General features: G+C 35.5%; 1 protein-coding gene across 1 annotated transcript; it reads right to left on the reverse strand.

Annotated features, from left to right (window-relative positions):
- Nucleotides 1-1779: 1779 nt before the first annotated feature.
- Nucleotides 1780-2112, reverse strand: LOC107820115 (uncharacterized). The gene has a single exon (XM_016646330.2). The coding sequence runs from the start codon at nt 2110-2112 to the stop codon at nt 1780-1782; it is 333 nt and encodes a 110-aa protein (XP_016501816.2).
- Between the last annotated feature and the right edge of the window lie 18386 nt (nt 2113-20498).

A 20498-nucleotide genomic window follows, 5' to 3' on the forward strand; every position in this document is an offset into this window, starting at 1 on the left:
ATACGAGGCGAAGGTATCTTCACTTTCTTTAATCTTTCATGTTCTGATTTTATACTTGTCAATGAATGTAGTTCTGATTACTTTTTATTTTTTGTGATTTGAAGTGCCAAAAATATATATCCCGATAAAGTAAATAAGCTTGCGGAAGCTTTTACTTTTGGCTCGTGTCATGTGACCACGAAGGATTGATTCCACTCACTTGCGTATTGCGGTCGACCTTTGATTGACACAATATTTAATAATTTTCTGTTCTAATGCCGTTTTTTATTTGTTGCATATCTTTATTGTTTGAGACCCCCATAATATATACATAGCTTTGTATAATCACAGTATAAGAGTATAAGATTGTATACTGTTGTATAAATATGTATACCTCTATATAATAGTGTATAAATTTCTATATTTAAAAAAATTGGTAGTGATGGTTGTTCTGTTTTATTTCTTATCTCAGCACTTGGATGTCCTCTTTTATTATTTGAGGAAGAGGGGAAAATATGGGCCGAGTGTTGCCATGCGGTTTACTACAACCGAATTTACCTTTGGTAACAAGATCAACTCCATGTATAAAGATTTCAAAGTGAATCAAGATCCTTCAGTGATTCCTGAAGGGCATGAGATAGAAGAGTACATTAGAGGATATTATTGTGATACAAATGTATTGTGGCACACTGTTGACCATGTCTTATTCCCTATCTATGTGAAGCGCGGAAGAGCAAAATTGGGCCATTAGATTTTGGGGTTGTTTACGTTCATAGATAGGTGCATCCACATCTATGACTCTAACCGTGGAGCTATTAATGATAGACTTGCTTTGTATGTTGCATTAACTTATGCAATTCTGATACCTTACTTCTTGAAGAGTTCTAATTTTTATGTCGAGAAGAAGGGCATTGATTGGAACAATGGTGCATGTGCCCCAACAGATCAAATGGTGGGTTAATCTCAATTGTTTTACTATTTTACTATTAGTGTACCTATTTGAATCTGATTTGTTTCCTTTTAATTACAGTGATTGTGGTGCTTTTGTTGCTGGCTTTGCTGAGTATTTCATCCTTGGTAAGGAAATTCGAAAAGATAATTTTGACATTGAGACACTTCGCACTAGGTGGGGATCTTTATTGTGGGATTATGGAAGGAAAAAACAACAGTCCAGTGCAATTAGTGGTGATGAAATTACAGGGAGACTTTTCAGGAAGAGGAAGAGGGGACGACCGAGAAAATAGTTCAGTTTTTTCCATTTTACTGTACTTTTTCTATGTATCAGGAGTTGTTGCCTAGTTTTGTCTAAGTACTATTCTGCTACCTGTGAGATAACCTTAAAGGATATTATAGATGTTTTTATTTTTGTGTAATTTGTGGTAGTCATTACACATTGTGGCTGTGAATGAATTACATTTTAATGAATATTTGAGTTACTTTTGTCCTTTAACAAAGTATGTATTTTCATTATGGTTGCAGTTTTGTTAATGTAGCAGGGTTTATACATATGTATACAATAATATACATAGTTATACAAACTTATACTCTCATTTATATATCTGTATATATATAATACCATTGATTGTTTACAGTTCTGTTTTGTATTTGTACAATCTATCAATATATTTAGCACCATTAAAAATAGCAAGACACTATTATTGGATAATCAAAACATGTATAATGAAACATCTCAACTGCTTGTGAAACTTAACTACTCAACATTTGTAACTCTATTGTTTGTGAAACTTAACTACTCAACATGACAACAAATGTAATAGGAAGTGTTATGTTTCCAACTATTTATTTTGGTCGATTCCTACATGTTTTTCTATTGTGATCACCTTGTCCACACACAAAACATGAAAACGCCCTCTTAGACTCTTTCTCTGAAGCAGGTTTGAGTCTTTCCTTTCTTGGCCTTCTTGCATTCCTTCTCCCTTTAGGTGGTAGGACCACATCTTCCAGCACCTCTGTTGGGATTACCCATAAACTCTCATCTGGCATCGGATTCACTGAAAATTCATAAGTTCTAAGGAGTTTATCCTTCTTGTAGTAAAAAGAGCAATACTGGCCAGGTTTCAATTGCTGGTTCTTTAAAACCGCCCAAGCATACGGACATGGAAGTTCATCCATTTAAAATTTTTCGCAACTGCATGTTCCCTCTTCAAGGCACACTATGTTTCGCCTTACCCCTTCAAACACAGTATATAACTGCTCTATAGCAGGCCTCACCTGCAAAAGTTTTTCTTTTTTTTTAAAAAAAAAGTTTAAAGAACATTATACATTATTATACAGAGTTATACATCCTCATACAAGCAGTAAAATGCAAGTCAGCAGTGCCAAACATCATTATATTTGATTCATTTTACCGTCATTTGCTCCGATGCAATCAGATTTTCCCGAAGGAGTTTGTTGTACTTTTCGCCAAGCTCTATAGATGTCTCCATTGCACTTTTTCTGTTTTTGTTGTTCCACTGTTGTAGCAAATTTGTCATGTACTCCAGCAATCGCATTACTGATAACTCTCTAGCATCCTTGTTTGCTGCATTAATTGACTCTGCAATATTGGAAGTCATTACCATCGACTTTTTCACTTTGGAATATGCCCTAGACCACTTTTCGTAGCCAATTTCGAACAAGTAAGGTTGTACCCTCGGATCAATTTTGCACATTTCTGTCATATGGTACTCAAACTTCTCTATCGTGTAAGCTCTAGCCAAAGCAAATAAGATATCCTTCAATTGTTTGTGATGTTTCTTGAATGTCCGCTTTACATTCTGCCACAAGTGAAACGTGCAAATACAATGTGGTACTTCTGGGTACACAGCTTTTGTGGCATTGAAGATGCTTTCATTTCTATCTGAAACTATACACATCCCTTCTCTAACTCCAAAAGTACCCTTTATCTGGACAAAGAACCACTCCCAAGATTTGTTATTCTCTAAATCTACAATTGCATATGCAAGTGGAAGGATTTTTCCTGTTTATACAAAATAGATATTAGGATTCAGACAATTATACAAATCTTATACACAGTTATACACAATTATACAACTTTATACCAACTGCAAATTTTATAAAAACAACAGCTGTGAAATCCGATACATTTTTATACATGAAACTACAACATTATACAAACTGCAGAAACAAGGTAGATGCAATCAACTCACCAGCTCCATCCTGTGTGCAAGCAGTCAATATGGTACCCTTATATGATGCTTTAAGGAAACTTCCGTCTACGATCATTATCGGTCTGCAATGCTTCTAGCCCTTGATAGATGCATATAACGAAACACATGCATAAAGAAAGCATCCATCTTTTGATTTGTGCAACTTTGTAACCGTTCCTGAATTTGTATGCTCCAACATATAAAAATACTTCGACAACTCCTTATATGAATCACTTGGACTCCCTCTTATCATTGCCATTGATATCTTTTTAGCTCTCCATGCTTTCATGTAGCTCACTTCAATCCCGTGTTGCTTTTGTATGTCCTATATTATATCATTTGCGGTGTAAACTTTTTTTGGATTAACATACTTGTCCTTGACTATACTAGCAATTACACCCGAAGTAGCTTGACGTTGTGTTAAGTATCTTTCACCATAGCCGCACGTGTGATTATTATTGTAACTTCTCACTTTGAATATGTTTGCCTTGAAAACGGCAGAAGATTTGAAACTCCAAGCACAATTGTCATCCATACACATAAGGTGATACCTAGGATTAAAGATCATTCAACTTCTAAATACACTTGTATACAAAAACATAACTACATATATACTAATTTTAATATCTATATACAAATATATACTACTTTATATATATAACAGAATATACAATTATTGACATACCTTGTTGCACTTGATCTCTTCACCTTGAATTGGAACCTCACGCATACAGCCAAGTTCTTCATCACATTCATAACTGTCTCTTTATCTAATAAACTTGATCCTCCTCAACAAATTCGTTCAGCATATTATCTATTATACCCCGTTTTCACTAAGTTTCGTGTTTTCAATCAATTCGATATCAGGCATAATCTCAGTGCTATCAATTGTGGATACATCTATAAAATTGGAACTTGTAGCAACCAAACAACTTGAACTTGTAGTAACCAAACAACTGAAACTTGTAGCAACCAAACGATTATCATAAATCTCTTTCACTGTCACAAACAAGGGATATTCAGTGAAATTCAAGCTTTTCTTCTTTAATTCGATATACACCTTAACACATGTATCGTTGTAAATCAGGATCTGTGGCAAACCATCATTTGGGAGAAAGTTAATCTCTATTGTGTTTAACTCACTATAGATCCTAATCTGTTCCGAAATAGCTGCAACTAAATTGTTGTAGCTAAATGTCGACTCGATTGTAAGCACAATAGCTGATGAAATTGATAAACTTGTTTTCTTCCCATTCACCACTATGAAGAACGTAAACTGAAAAAAGCTCCATCGAACAAAAAATTGAAATCAAAATTGCAGCAAAAATAAAAATTGCGCTGATTTGCAGCAAAAAAAATTCACTTTTCGTGTTTGATTTGCTGTTAATTCAAGATGAAGAAGAAATTCTAGGGTTTTTGGAGCTGCATTGATGGCAAGATCTCGTTTTTGTAGATTTGGGGAAGAAGAATGGAAAGAATCAGAGATCTTGCCATCAATGCAGCTCCAAAAACCCTAGATCGAACAATCAACAACTGATAGTATGAAGCTGAAGACGAATGGAGCTGAAGACGATGCCGAGAAAAGGAATGAGAACTCTTAATTGGTTTTCTCCTGAACATTCAACAACTGATAGTACTTTCACCTTCTCGGCCGAGTTTTTCAGAAGCGGTAATAGATCGAACTCTGGAAATGGCAAGGAGACCCGTTTTAGCCACTTTGTTGCAGGTTGCTTGAATAGATCCATCAGGGTTTTAGGTTTTTTCATTGTAATTCAATGTATCTCGTTGTATTCCATGTATTTCAATGTATTCACTGTTTTTTTTCATTGTATTTCAATGTATCCCACTGTATTCTATGTATTTCATTATATTCACTGTCTCGCTATATGCCATGAATGTATTCATATATTTTTTTAATTAATATAATTTATGTATTCAGATGTATTATATAATTTTTCTAAAGATTGCTATATTTTTGGGGTATTTTTCTGTTGAGAATCTTTTTTATAACTGAAAATACAAAATTTGTGTGTTATAATTGAGTTTGTTGAGTTATATTAGGAGTTTATTATGTTAATTGATTCACTTTCCGTTTTAAAAACAGTGTAATCCCCTATTTCACGCCGTGAATACTCAAATACAGTTGAATACAATAATCTGTCCAGCTGTAATCTCATGTTTCACTCCATGAATACAGTCGAATACACTCGAATACAACAACTGATTAGCCGGATTTCCCTGATTCACGCCTATTTTTGCTACTATATTCATGAATACAATAACTTAAATACATCAAATACATCTTATAACCACACAAAAGGTATCTATAATCCGTAATATAGCAAATGATATCTATAAATGACTAATTACTACCAAAAGATAGTGCTTTATGAAAATATCTCTAAATTGAAATATGGGCTATAAAGTTGAAAAGGAGGCATCTCAGTTGTTTTAACATGAAATTTTCCCATAGTTTAAGTAGGAAACTAACAATAACGTAATAATTTAGGATGGTTTTAGGATATTAATGTCAAATAAAAACACAATCGAGAAACATCATAATTGTCGAAATACATTTAAGAACAATTGCAAAACTCAGAACTAAACAGACAAAATTACGCAAGCAATAAAAATACACGGTCACAAACTGAAAGAGATGTGATTGTATTCCAGTGACTAGTGTAAGCACGTGATTTTTGCCCTATATGAGAATTACTCCCAAAACAAAATTCAAAAATAAAATGATTTTTCTTTGGTGTGCAATTTTGTGATATTTTGAATAATTATTTGCATTTGTCTGTGCATGTTTATTTGCTAAATTAATAAAAATATACAAAAATATGTCGCATTTTGCATGTAAGATTTAATTCTACAATTGTTAGTAATTGAATTTGTTTTACAAAAATTAAAAACTTACAAAAATAGGCATCGTTTGCATTTTTAGCATTTAATGTCCAAATATACAATTTTATGCTTAATTATTACTTAATTGTGCGTTAATTGTTATTGGGAGTTAATTTGCGCTTTTATAACTTAATTTAGTTCTTAATAATAGTTTAAGTATTTTTATAATTTAGTTTTAGAGAAATAAAAGAAGAAAAGAAAGCAAAAATATAAAGAAAGTCGGAATTAGGCTTCTTCTTCAATTTCAAGCCACAGGCCCAAAAAATGGCCCAATCTTCCCTACGACCCAGTCCATTTCGAACTGGGTCGACCCAGTCCATAACCCAACACCCCTATTATCTTACAAACAACACAAAACAAAAGAAAAAACCCTAAAAAACTAAGAAGTCATCCGCCCCCACCCCTCCTATCTTCTTCTTCTTCCTCAAGCTTCTCCACCTCCCATGGCTGCCCTTCCTCACGCCTCCACCACCTCAACACACAGACACACACACACGACATTCTCCATCGTCCCATCGACCCCAACACGAGCAGCCATGGCTGCTTTCTCCCCCCATTTCCCGTTGTCGAAACCAAATGACCATTGGAGTAGCTTCACGTTCGCCATTGTTGCTGCGTTTTCTTCCAGTCGTTGCAGCTGCTACTGCTGTTCCTTCGTCATCCATGGAGGGCCTTCTGCTTCCATCTTCTCAACTTCAAGTCCAAGCGACCAAGCTGCTCCGTTCTCCAAAACGCAGCAATGAGAGCTGCTCGAAACCAGCCCAAAAACGAGCTCCACCGTTGCTCCGTCGTGCTGCTGCGTCGCTGCTGCCTCTTCGCCATGACCAGCACTGCTGCTCACGTTTCTGTTACTCGTGTTGCTGCTGTTCCTTCTCCTCCGAGCTGCTGCTTCTCCGCCATGGACGAGCAAGCGTCGTGCTGCTGCCATGATAACGCCGTTGCTACTGCTTCAAAGTTCTTCTTCAATGCAAGCTTCGTCTTCTTCGTTTCTTCGTCGTTGTTTTGAATCGGTTAGTTGGTTTATGTTTCAAATTTCGTCCATATCTTGTTCGTTGTTTTCGGATCCAAAATCGCTAAATATTTGATTTTTGTTTTGTTTGTTGTTCATCGTTAAAATAATTTTCTAGTTTGTTCATATGTTTTGTTAAAATTAATTTTCAGATTTCAAAATATAAGTTTAATTGGTTGTTTTCATGTTATTTCATGTTTGTATTATTGTTTAAATGAATATTTGTTAGTTTAATATTAGTTACATACAAATTGAAGTTTAATTAATTGTTTCTTCAATTTGTTTCATGTATTTTATGTATTTTCCGGAAATTGTTAATATTGTTAAGTTCAAGCTTAAGTTCATAATTGTTTCTTCTTAGGTTTTGTTTTGTCATTTGCCTAAAAGAATTTAGTTGTAATAAGGGAAGTATGTTGGTTTTAATAATTTGAATCCATCGTTTTTATTTTTAGATTTAATTCATGTTCATATTATGTTTGTTTGATCTTGAATCCGAAATGTGTATAGTTTGATTTTTTGTTTATCATTTATGATTATTTCTTGAATTTGTCTCATAATCTTGTTTATAGGAATTGTTTGTTGTAATGTTGTTAGAGTAGTTGATTTTAAGTTCAATATTATTGAATTTAGAAATCTAAATATACTTGTTTGTTGTTGTTGTTGAATCCGAAAATAGGATTGTTTGTTGCTAAAATATTGTTCAATCAAATTTTAGTTATTCTTTGTTGTTCAATTTGTATTCATGTGATTTGTTGTTGAAATGTTGTTGAAATCATGTTCATGTGCTTTGTTGTTGAAATGTTGAAGAAATCATGTTCATGAAATTTGTTGTTTGAACTTGTTAGAAATTAATCATATTGTCTATATTTTGGTTATGTTTGATTAAATGATGTGTTATAGCTGATGGGTAGTTTGGTAATTTGTAGTGCGTTCAGGGGTAGTTTGGTAATTTCAGTAAGGTCGTAAGAGGTAGTTTAGGAATTGTACATTTTGAAATTGTTTATTTGAAGCATGGGGGACAAAATGAAATGGGGTGGGTTGTGATATAGTTGTTTAATATAAAGGGGGACAAGATTTAATTTAAAGGGGGAATCTTGCATTATTTTAAATGAAGCATGGGGGACAAAATATAATGGGGTGGTGTGATATGTTTATTTAATGTAATGGGGATGAGTGGAAAGATAATGGGTTGGGTAGAGAAAAAGTATTGATTTTAATTAATTATAAGGTTTATGGGATGTGTTATATATGTGAAGTCTTGAAGACATAGAAGAACAGAAATACAGAGAGAGAACACATACAGACGAGAAAAAATACACACACAGATAGAGAGAAAAAACGGACAGAGAATAGAAGAGAGAAAAATTCCGAAAAATATTTAAGCTTTCAAAATAAAAATAAAAGCTAAAAAAAAATACTGCTTTCTTTCTTTGTGTGAAATTAGTATTAATGGTTGTTGTTACATTTAAAGCTTAAAGCTTTTGTTTTTGGGATTACTACTCCACCGGTCTGTTACTGGGTTGTTACTGTTGCTGAGCAGTTGTTGCTATTGCACTGTTATTACTGTTGCTGATTTTCATCTTCATTTTCTTTTATTTCCAATATCAGGTACATATCTTTTAAACTCATGTTGTGAAGAGCTTCAACATGACAAGTAAATGAAGTTTGGAATTATAAGGATGTCTTCTACTCATTTAGATTTTATTAGTTTAAATTTCAGTTTTGTTTTAATTGGTTAATATAGTATTAAATCAATTAGTAGATTAGTTCTCTTTCTTAATAACTAATGGCTTAGTTATTTTAGGAACGCGATCAACTCATTTCTTTTAATATATGAAATAATGTCAATGATTTTTTTACAAAATATAGAGTTAAGTTTGCAAATAGTCGCATAGGCAGAGAATAAGAATTGGTTTATTTATCTCAAACTCAATCTCTGTAAACAAATTAACCAAACAATTATAACTTTGGACTAAAAACAAGTATATGAGAAGGATATGGGATTTACAAGCACGAATTGTAACATTTTATGTCAAGGATATGTAGAAATAGAATTCGCATTAAATGTAACAATAAAATTTCTGCAGAAACTATTAATTTGTTTATCAAATTAATTCTTTTTCCAGTTTTATATGCGATTCAATTTTTGGATATCCACGATAAAAATGGTAGTATTTTTAGTTACATGTTGTTTGTTTCTTTTTCATATCATTAATTCTTGAATAGTTTTGAGGTATATAATTCATACGCGTAAAATAAGACTTGTAGCAACGCCTAATAAATTTTGAATTCTTTGTCAAGAAATTTGGTGGCATCCCAATCGGTAATTCTCCACGATTCTTACATTTAAAAATAGATAGATGCAATAAACATTTATGGAAAATCTATACTACTATTAAGAATCTTTTGCGTGATTAGGGATGCGTTCGCGTAACCTGATTATATTTCTAAAAGCAATTCGGATTATGCGTTCGCGCAACTTCGAACGAACATTTAATAAAAAGGGGGCTCTTCGGAGAATATCAATATTAATTTCATATAACTCGAGATGTGCGGTTCAATATTTAATTATACAAGAGCGACGAACGTTCATAATTTTATTTTAGCACAATTTCGAACTTAAGTCTTTTTTCTTATATAATAGAAAAAATCGAATAAATAAATAAATAAATAAATAATTATTATATTGTGTATACATACGCGTGACACGATTTTCACGTTAAAAAATATTAATATATAAAACGAATACACGTACGCGTGATTCGATTCGAAGAAGGGTCTTTAATTATAAACAATTTAAATAGAAGCGGTAACAATAAAATCACGCAATAAAAATGTATTTAATAAATCAAAATAATCAAGCCAAATATAACAGTTGAGCGACCGTGCTAGAACCACGGAACTCGGGAATGCCTAACACCTTCTCCCGAGTTAACAGAATTCCTTATCCGGATTTCTGGTTCGCAGAATAATAAACAGAGTCATATTCTCCTCGATTCAGGGATTAAAACCGGTGACTTGGGACGCCTTAAAATTCCCAGGTGGCGACTCTGAAACAAACAAACAAATCCCGTTTCGACTGTCCTTTAATTGGAGAAAACTCCCCACGCGCCCCCGGGCGCGGAAAAAGGAGGTGCGACAGCTCTGGCGACTCTGCTGGGGACTTAACCCAGAACCACTGGTTCAGGGTTCAAGAATTTGAGCTTAAAATAATTGTTATAGTTGGCTTTATTTATTATCTGATTTTTTTACATGATATATGCCCAATGTGCTAAATGACACTTTTACCGCTTTAATATTATTTGAATTATGAATATATACAACTGCTACGAAACCCCCTTCTTTCTGAGTCTTCTAAATTTATGGTGCACACGTGCGCGTGGCCCACCTTTCTGTTAAAGTCATACCAAATAAGACGAAGTTGGGACAAGTAACTAGGCCGGGTAGACTTTCGTGCTCCCGGTACGTTGCCCCCGCTTCGGCTCAAACTGTCCGTTTGGGTAAGCCAGGGCTAGATCAATATGCCTCAGGTTTTTTCACTTAGAATAACTCAGCTTCATGCCGGATCCCTAGTAGGAGCGATTGTTTGCATCACGTGCATTTGACTTTGGAGACTCAACATAGGGGTTGGGTCTGTCTAGGACAGGTGTACCAAAAAAAATGACCATCCTGATGCATCTTACTTGCTGCTACTTGCGCATTTATTTGATCCGGATTTGTGTGTTGACTGACTTTTGAATATCATGAATAATATTTTAAAATTGAAAAAAAGAAATAGCGGTTAGGGAATTGACTGTTTATTTTTGAAAAAAAAACCAATGCCCAAATACTGTCAAAACTCTGCCGAAATTTTGAGAAAATGAAAAAAAATGTCTTATTAGTTTGTTTTATTAAAACCAAAGAAAAAATAGAAAGAAAAAAAAATCGTTGTTTTATCTTATTTATAGAAAGAAAAAAATCGTTGTTCTGTCTTATTTTTCAAAAAATAAAAATAAAAAAAAATATAAAAAGGAAAATAGTTTGTCTTCCCCTAAAAATGACAATGAAAAAGAGTCTTATTTTTAAAATAGTTTTTTTATTTGTTTCTGAAAATGCCAAAATGAAAATGAAAGAGTCGTGCTTGGAAAGTGGTTTTGTTATTTGCTGCTGGAAAAGAAAAAAATATATATATATAAATCCAAAAAGTTTTTCTTTATTTCCAAAAATGTATATATATCTTTATTTGTTGCAAAAATATTTGTCCTGCCAAAAAGTCTAGAAAAGTTTTTTTTAGACTCCCAATTTTCAAAACAAAAAATCCAAAAATATTTTCCATTATTGACTTCTTTAAGAAAGTCTTTTTAATTATTAAATATATATATATATATATATATAATAAAATAAAACAAATTCGAAAATATTTTCCTTCTTCTTTAAAAATTGAAAAGAAAATTCAAAATTCAAAAAAAAATATTTTTTTTTAGAAAGCATTTCATTTATTAAAGGTAAAATTCCAAAAAAATATTTTCTTTCTTCTTAGAATAAGAAAGAACAAAAAAAAATCTTCCTTTTACTTTTGAAATTCTCAAAGTTCAAATCAAAAGAAAAGGAATTCTTAGAAGTCTTTCTTTCAAAAAGAAAATCAATCAAAAATTCAAAAAAAATATATATACTTCATTTCTTCTTTCAAAGCAGTTCTTTTACAAATTCAAAATAATAATAATTTAAAATTAGTTTACTTACTTTATTCATGACCTGCCCGAACTACGCGGGTTTGATTCTCACCGGATGTGAGATACGTAGGCAACCCTCATCGGGTCCAATCCCCCTTTTTGTTAAAATAAGCCAAAAACCAATAAATAAATAAATAAAAAACGTGTCAAAATTTTAATTTTTTCATAAATAAGTCGGGCAGTGTCCAGCCTCCACTTTTTGCTAAAACAAAATAGCCAAAAAAAAATATATGTCAAATTTTAGTTTTGTCATAAAGAAGTCGGGTGACGCTGTTTTATCAAGACATAGCCGAATGTTCCCGAAAGGGACGCCGGAAGGCTGACTTTGCATAAACAGCCACCTTTGGGTCATTTTTTAAAAAATTGGTTCAGTTGACCCACACAGCCTTAAAAATCTTCGTCCCCGGGGCGCTGAAGGGCTGTGTTGCAACACCTGGTTTTTATTGTAATTTGAAAAAGAAAAACAAAAAGTCAACGGTCAGGTGAATTTTTTTTTAGTCAAAAATAAGCCGAGCTAGCTTCGACAGTGTCTTAAACCGTTCTTGCCGAAATAGTCTTAGAGTATCTTTCAGTTTTCGAAAGGTTATTTTCGTAAAAGAATGGACAAGTTTTTAAAGTGTCATAAAATAATCCTCTCCGGCCTCAAAATTTGGAAGGGGCCACATTTGCAAAAATAGCCGTTTGGTTGCATTTGTCAAACGGGGAAAGGAAGCTGGCCGTTTGTTTTTGAGTTTGTAAATCTTTTGATTAAAATATGTGGGTTGTTTGATTTTCGAGTTTGTAGGTCATCTTCAAACCATTGAAACCCAGTTTATTTTGATATGAAAATTGAAAAAAAATGATTAGTATTGTTCATCTTTTATTGGTCCGAACTACGCAAGGTCTGATTCATGTGGGGTCATGATACGTAGGCAATCTCCATAAGATTCGACCAAAACAAAAAAAATGAAAAAAAAATCGAAAAAAAAAATGAAAAAAATGATGAAAAAATGAAAAAAAAATCGAAAAAAAGAGAAAAATGAAAAAAGAGATGTTGTTAATAATGGGGACCAACTGAGTCCATTCTAACCTGTTTTGTTTTGAATCGCAAAGAAAGAAGGTGGTTGGTTTGTGGTAAGCCGAAAATACAAGACCCAGAAGCACACTTTGCGGGGATCAGGCATGATAACAGAAGCACTCGAATCCTATTGGGATTTGTTGACTAAGGTTGATGATATCGAAGTTGGAAATGGTCTGGACAATACTGATGCAAAGCTCAGTGGATAAAGGTGCCAATTTTGATAAAGTGGGAGGATGCTCTGTTCTTTGGTTAGCAAAAGAGAAGCTGGTGGTGGCTTATTTTGTTGTCATTTCTGTTGTCCGGATTATTATTAGGGTTGTAATCCGAATATTGTCTTGTGTCAAACCTTCTTATCTTATCGATTTGTCATATCAGTTTGTTTAAGTTTTGTCAAGGCTGTGTTAGGATTTTATTCTGGTTATTTTGTTTGTTTTATTATTCAAACCATCTCGCCGGTAGTCTAAAGCAAATCCGGTCCTTTATTATTTCCAGTTTTCTTTTTGTTTGGTCCTTTTATCATTTTTATTCAACGCCGATTCTAGTGACATGACATGCGCACACAGTTTGGGCCTAGTCTTTAAAGTTAATCATAAAACTCTGGAGAGGTGATCAAAGCATTTAAAGGAAATAAGAACGGTTTGAGATTATTTGAAGCCCGAGTCATGTGGAACTGGGGCAAGTAAAGCACAAAGAAAACCGTTTAAAAACAAGATTCGCCAAATTGGCGTGAGGGTCGTTCATGATAATAAGAGTGAGAGTGTCGCCCAACGGTGCTTTAGAAATGACAAATGTTAACATAATTGTCAAGTCCAGCACCATCGGAAGAGACTATAAATCTATGTTCAATTGTGTTGTTTGCACTTGGCATATTTTGAAGACTGGAATGACGAAGGTATTTTGTTCTGCTACCTAAACACTTTATCCTTCGTTACCCCCCTTTTTTGAGCCTTATTTATTTTCTTTCATACCCCTCGTTCGGAATCAATAGCAACGACTAGGAAATACGAGCCTGGAAGGTAAAGGAAAAAAAAACAAAAAAAAACAAATGAAAACAGAGGAATTGGGAACTACGTTTGACCTGATTCCTCAAAGAGGATACGTAGGCGCTTCACGGCTCGGTCATAGGGTGCATAGTGTGCATAATGTGCATGATATGCATGGTGTAATAAATTAAAAAAAAAATTATAAATAAATAATCCCCAAGCAAGAAACTGGTGCAAGGGTTGCGCTTGTGGGAAGCAAAAAAAATTGGTTCCGAAGGTTGTAATTTTAAAACCCCAAATTTATTTTGTTTTTGAGCCTTTAATACCCTTTCTTTCTAGCCTATCCAAAACCCACACTACGGTCCAAAGAAAGACCTTCTGACCAGTCTGCAAAAGATGTCAAGTCAGACAAATGAGAGTCTTACCAGCGAACATAACATTCTGTTCCACAGCAGAAAGGACTCTAATCTCCAGCAGAGAGATTCATACCGGCAACACTCCAAATCCCCAGCTGGAAAGTGATACAAATGAGAAAGTCTTATCGGTGAAAATCTTCACGGAAACCATAAGGCGATGAAAGCTGAGAGAAAAACCAAAATGAGAGAGACTTGATAGTGAAAACCCTTCGGGCACTACAAGTCGAATAAGATTAAGAATCAGATGGGAATTGCCAATTGAAGGTCTTGAAAGACGATTGACGGCAGAGGATAAGGCTACAGGTGCATGTCATGACCATTAGAGTTGGTATATGCATTTGATAGGTTTTTCTTTATAGTTTCTTTTGTTAAAGAGTCATCTTTTTCTGTTGTCTTTTATTCTGTTTCCTTTTATCTTTTCCTTTCATAGAAAAATTCCCCAATAGAGTTTGTTTGGTCAGAACCAGTGGGAAATGACTTCAAAATAGGCAATCAGCTTTCCAAGATAAGATCTGACTAGTACATCCAAGTAGTATAGTCAAGAAGGAACAAGCGCGAGGCCAGTGTCAAGAAAGATATCCCCAACAAAAGGGTCAACGAGTGTCAAGAGGGATACCGTTGCCGAAATCAAAGGTTATAAACCTCAAGGCCAAGGCCGGTAGACAAATTAAGGAGAGCAATGAGCATGATTTGGGAAATTCATGCGAGACTAAAAGGTCGGGGAAAGGCCAATTTCCGAGCTGTGCCACAAAGGAAGAGGGATATCCCCAGCAGAAAGGATTATCCCCAACAAATAATATCATCCCCAACAAGTTGTGGGACGCAGAGCAAGGAAGGAGAAAGGGAAAACCATCCCAGTGGAGTATCACAGCCAACCACCACGCTTTAAGCTAACAAATGTTTGATTTGAAACAGGTAAAAAAAATTGGCATTTATAACGGAAATGCATGCCACAAGAAAGATTGTCAAACTGGGGCAGAAAATTTTCCTTTCATTTGGAAAATTTTCTGGAAGTCAGATACCCATTCGGGGTAGAATGAATATAGCACCAGTCTCAAGGGAAGTGGTCTTTGAACCAGTTTTACCCCAAGCATAACAAGTTTAATAGAGGAAGTTGTTCCCCAGCAGACAGAATAAAGGGATGACATTTGTGTTCAGAAAAGCAAAGAGCCATTATCATCCCCAGCAGCTTCCAGAAGAATGAAGCATCGATTTGAAGGGATAAAACTTCTCAGCAGCATTATCCTCAACAACGTTATCCCAAAAAGATAACACTTATATCCCCAACAGTGTTGAAAAAAAAATTGAGGGGAAGAAAGAAGACTCCCGCAGTGGTATTATCCCCAGCAAGCAAGAACAAAGCAGAGCGAAGGAAAAAGAAAAAAAGAAAAGAAGAAATCAGGCGTCCACCTGGAGAATGAGGATGAAGAATTAAAGAAGAAATCAGGCGTCCACCTGGAGAATGAGGATGAAGAATTAAAGAAGAAATCAGGCATCCACCTGGAGAATGAGGATGAAAAATTGAAGAAGAAATCAGGCGTCCACCTGGAGAACAAGGAAGAGAAATGGAAGTATTAGAAGTCAGGCGTCAACCTGGAGAACAAGGAAGAACAGTTGAAGTATCAGCAATCAGGCATCCACCTGGAGAACAAGGAAGAACAGTTGAAATATCAGAAGTCAGGCGTCCACCTGGAGAACAAGGAAAAACACCAAAGCTGGGGCAGAAGATTTTTTGCCATTGTCGAAAATTTTCTCGGAGGGACGAGGAAATCAATTCAAGTTTTAAGAGGAAGCAAGACAACACGATTCGAAGAAAAACAGTCGGAGTTAAGACAATTCCAAGATTTTGAAAATGGGATCATCCGCCCTCGAATAGGATATTTTGGGTTCATCCGCCCTCGAATAGGATATTTGGGTTCATCCGCCCTCGAATAGGATATTTGGGTTCATCCGCCCTCGAATAGGATATTTTTGGGTTCATCCGCCCTCGAATAGGATATTTTGGGTTCATCCGCCCTCGAATAGGATATTTTGGGTTCATCCGCCCTCGAATAGGATATTTTGGGTTCATCCGCCCTCGAATAGGATATTTTGGGTTCATCCGCCCTCGAATAGGATATTTTGGGTTCATCCGCCCTCGAATAGGATATTTCCATTCCTATCTTCAGGCGGGCTCCTGACTTCAAATACATAACTTTTAAAATAAACGTCTTTCCTCTCTTCAGGCGGGCTCTTGACTTCAACAACAACTTTGAAAATAAATCGTCATTCCTCTCTTCAGGCGGGCTCCTGACTTCAAACAATACATCGCCATTCTTTTCTTTAGGTTGGCAAGATTTCAACAACTTTTAAAAATGCCTTTCCTCTCTTCAGGCGTTCTCCTGATGTCAAACTTGAAAAGTATGTCTCTGTTCTCCAGGCGGACTCCTGATTTCAACAACAACTTAGGAGGAAATGTCTCTCCTATGGGTAAAATAAACTTAGGAGGAAATGCCTCTCCTATGGGTAAGACTAAACTTAGGAGGAAATGCATCTCCTATGGGGTGAAACTAAAAGAAACTTAGGAGGAAATGCATCTCCTATGGGTAAAATAAACTTAGGAGGAAATGCCTCTCCTATGGGTAAAACAAACTTAGGAGGAAATGCCTCTCCTATGGGTGAAACTAAACTTAGGAGGAAATGCCTCTCCTATGGGTGAAAACAAACTTAGGAGGAAATGCCTCTCCTATGGGTGAAACTAAACTTAGGAGGAAATGCCTCTCCTATTGGTTTAACAACAACTTAGGAGGAAATGTCTCTCCTATGGGTGAAACTAAACTTAGGAGAAAATGCCTCTCCTATGGGTAAAAATTAAACTTAGGAGGAAATGTCTCTCCTATGGGTGAAAAAGGAGATGCATTTCCTCGAATAGGATATTTTGGGTTCATCCGCCCTCGAATAGGATATTTGGGTTCATCCGCCCTCGAATAGGATATTTGGGTTCATCCGCCCTCGAATAGGATATTTTGGGTTCATCCGCCCTCGAACAGGATATTTTGGGTTCATCCGCCCTCGAATAGGATATTTGGGTTCATCCGCCCTCGAATAGGATATTTTGGGTTCATCCGCCCTCGAATAGGATATATGGGTTCATCCGCCCTTGAATAGGATATTTTGGGTTCATCCGCCCTCAAATAGGATATTTTGGGTTCATCCACCCTCGAATAGGATATTTTGGGTTCATCCACCCTCGAATAGGATATTTCGGGTTCATCCGCCCTCGAATAGGATTTTATTTTTTAAAGTTGTTGAAATCAGGAGCCCCCCTGAAGAACAGAATGACGATGTATTGGTTGAAGTCAGGAGCCCGCCTGAAGAGAGGAATGGCGATTATTTTCAAAGTTGTTGTTGAAGTCAGGAGCCCGCCTGAAGAGAGGAAAGGCATTTTTAAAAGTTGTTGAAATCTTGCCAACCTGAAGAACAGAATGGCGATGTATTGGTTGAAGTCAGGAGCCCGCCTGAAGAGATGAATGGCGATTATTTTCAAAGTTGTTGTTGAAGTCAGGAGCCCGCCTGAAGAGAGGAGAGGCATTTTTAAAAGTTGTTGAAATCTTGCCAACCTAAAGAAAGGAATGGCGATATATTGGTTGAAGTCAGGAGCCCGCCTGAAGTGAGGAATGACATTCATTTTTAAAGTTGTTGTTGAAGTTGGGAGCCCGCCCATAGAACAGAGGCATACATTTCAGTCTTTAATTTTCAAGCATCGAACTTGGGAGCCCGCCCAGATAACAGAGGCATACATTTCAAGTCTTTAATTTTCAAGTATTGAAGTTGGGAGCCCGCCCAGATAACAGAGGCATACATTTCAAGATCAAGTCAGAGGACAATAAAACAGAGGGTTACAATAGGAATCCCCAGCAGGAAATAATAAAATTCTCCGGCACCGGGAAGCAGAAGGTTGCAACAAGAGGTCACAGCACAAACTCAAGTGCATGTGTCAAAAGAAGAAAAGCACCGGAAGAAATGCAAGCAGACAAGGAAGCAAGGCAACAAAAACAAATTGTACTCTAGCCTAGCTTCTTGTTTTCTTTTAAGCATGGTGTAACAAGGAGATCGGTAAGCAGTGGTAATAGCATGCAACAACAGTAACAATGCAGTCTCACGGTAGTCCCAGCTACCAAAATTTTCCGAACTACATTGGTCTGATTCCTGTTTAGCCCAGGATATGTAGGAAACCTTTGAAGCAAAGGTTCGGTCAAATCTTTTTCAAAAAATGCTTCAACGGAGTACTCGGATGGACAAAAAATCGCTCGCTTTATCTTTGCACGAAAACCCTTCGTGTCTTCGGGCAAAGAGGGGCAGCTGTAAGCACGTGATTTTTACCCTATATGAGAATTACTCCCAAAACAAAATTCAAAAATAAAATGATTTTTCTTTGGTGTGCAATTTTGTGATATTTTGAATAATTATTTGCATTTGTCTGTGCATGTTTATTTGCTAAATTAATAAAAATATACAAAAATATGTCGCATTTTGCATGTAAGATTTAATTCTACAATTGTTAGTAATTGAATTTGTTTTACAAAAATTAAAAACTTACAAAAATAGGCATCGTTTGCATTTTTAGCATTTAATGTCCAAATATACAATTTTATGCTTAATTATTACTTAATTGTGCGTTAATTGTTATTAGGAGTTAATTTGCGCTTTTATAACTTAATTTAGTTCTTAATAATAGTTTAAGTATTTTTATAATTTAGTTTTAGAGAAATAAAAGAAGAAAAGAAAGCAAAAATATAAAGAAAGTCGGAATTAGGCTTCTTCTTCAATTTCAAGCCACAGGCCCAAAAAATGGCCCAATCTTCCCTACGACCCAGTCCATTTCGAATTGGGTCGACCCAGTCCATAACCAAACACCCCTATTATCTTACAAACAACACAAAACAAAAGAAAAAACCCTAAAAAACTAAGAAGTCATCCGCCCCCACCCCTCCTATCTTCTTCTTCCTCCTCAAGCTTCTCCACCTCCCATGGCTGCCCTTCCTCACGCCTCCACCACCTCAACACACAGACACACACACACTACATTCTCCATCGTCCCATCGACCCCAACACGAGCAGCCATGGCTGCTTTCTCCCCCCATTTCCCGTTGTCGAAACCAAATGACCATTGGAGTAGCTTCACGTTCGCCATTGTTGCTGCGTTTTCTTCCAGTCGTTGCAGCTGCTACTGCTGTTCCTTCGTCATCCATGGAGGGCCTTCTGCTTCCATCTTCTCAACTTCAAGTCCAAGCGACCAAGCTGCTCCGTTCTCCAAAACGCAGCAATGAGAGCTGCTCGAAACCAGCCCAAAAACGAGCTCCACCGTTGCTCCGTCGTGCTGCTGCGTCGCTGCTGCCTCTTCGCCATGACCAGCACTGCTGCTCACGTTTCTGTTACTCGTGTTGCTGCTGTTCCTTCTCCTCCGAGCTGCTGCTTCTCCGCCATGGACGAGCAAGCGTCGTGCTGCTGCCATGATAACGCCGTTGCTACTGCTTCAAAGTTCTTCTTCAATGCAAGCTTCGTCTTCTTCGTTTCTTCGTCGTTGTTTTGAATCGGTTAGTTGGTTTATGTTTCAAATTTTGTCCATATCTTGTTCGTTGTTTTCGGATCCAAAATCGCTAAATATTTGATTTTTGTTTTGTTCGTTGTTCATCGTTAAAATAATTTTCTAGTTTGTTCATATGTTTTGTTAAAATTAATTTTCAGATTTCAAAATATAAGTTTAATTGGTTGTTTTCATGTTATTTCATGTTTGTATTATTGTTTAAATGAATATTTGTTAGTTTAATATTAGTTACATACAAATTGAAGTTTAATTAATTGTTTCTTCAATTTGTTTCATGTATTTTATGTATTTTCCGGAAATTGTTAATATTGTTAAGTTCAAGCTTAAGTTCATAATTGTTTCTTCTTAGGTTTTGTTTTGTCATTTGCCTAAAAGAATTTAGTTGTAATAAGGGAAGTATGTTGGTTTTAATAATTTGAATCCATCGTTTTTATTTTTAGATTTAATTCATGTTCATATTATGTTTGTTTGATCTTGAATCCGAAATGTGTATAGTTTGATTTTTTGTTTATCATTTATGATTATTTCTTGAATTTGTCTCATAATCTTGTTTATAGGAATTGTTTGTTGTAATGTTGTTAGAGTAGTTGATTTTAAGTTCAATATTATTGAATTTAGAAATCTAAATATACTTGTTTGTTGTTGTTGTTGAATCCGAAAATAGGATTGTTTGTTGCT

The sequence above is a fragment of the Nicotiana tabacum genome, chromosome 7, assembly GCF_000715075.1.
Source record: "Nicotiana tabacum cultivar K326 chromosome 7, ASM71507v2, whole genome shotgun sequence".
NCBI lineage: Eukaryota > Viridiplantae > Streptophyta > Magnoliopsida > Solanales > Solanaceae > Nicotiana > Nicotiana tabacum.

Bases quoted from the DNA above. Each gene is read 5' to 3' on its own strand.
- LOC107820115 (XM_016646330.2), bottom strand. From the start codon at position 2,112: ATGGATGAACTTCCATGTCCGTATGCTTGGGCGGTTTTAAAGAACCAG.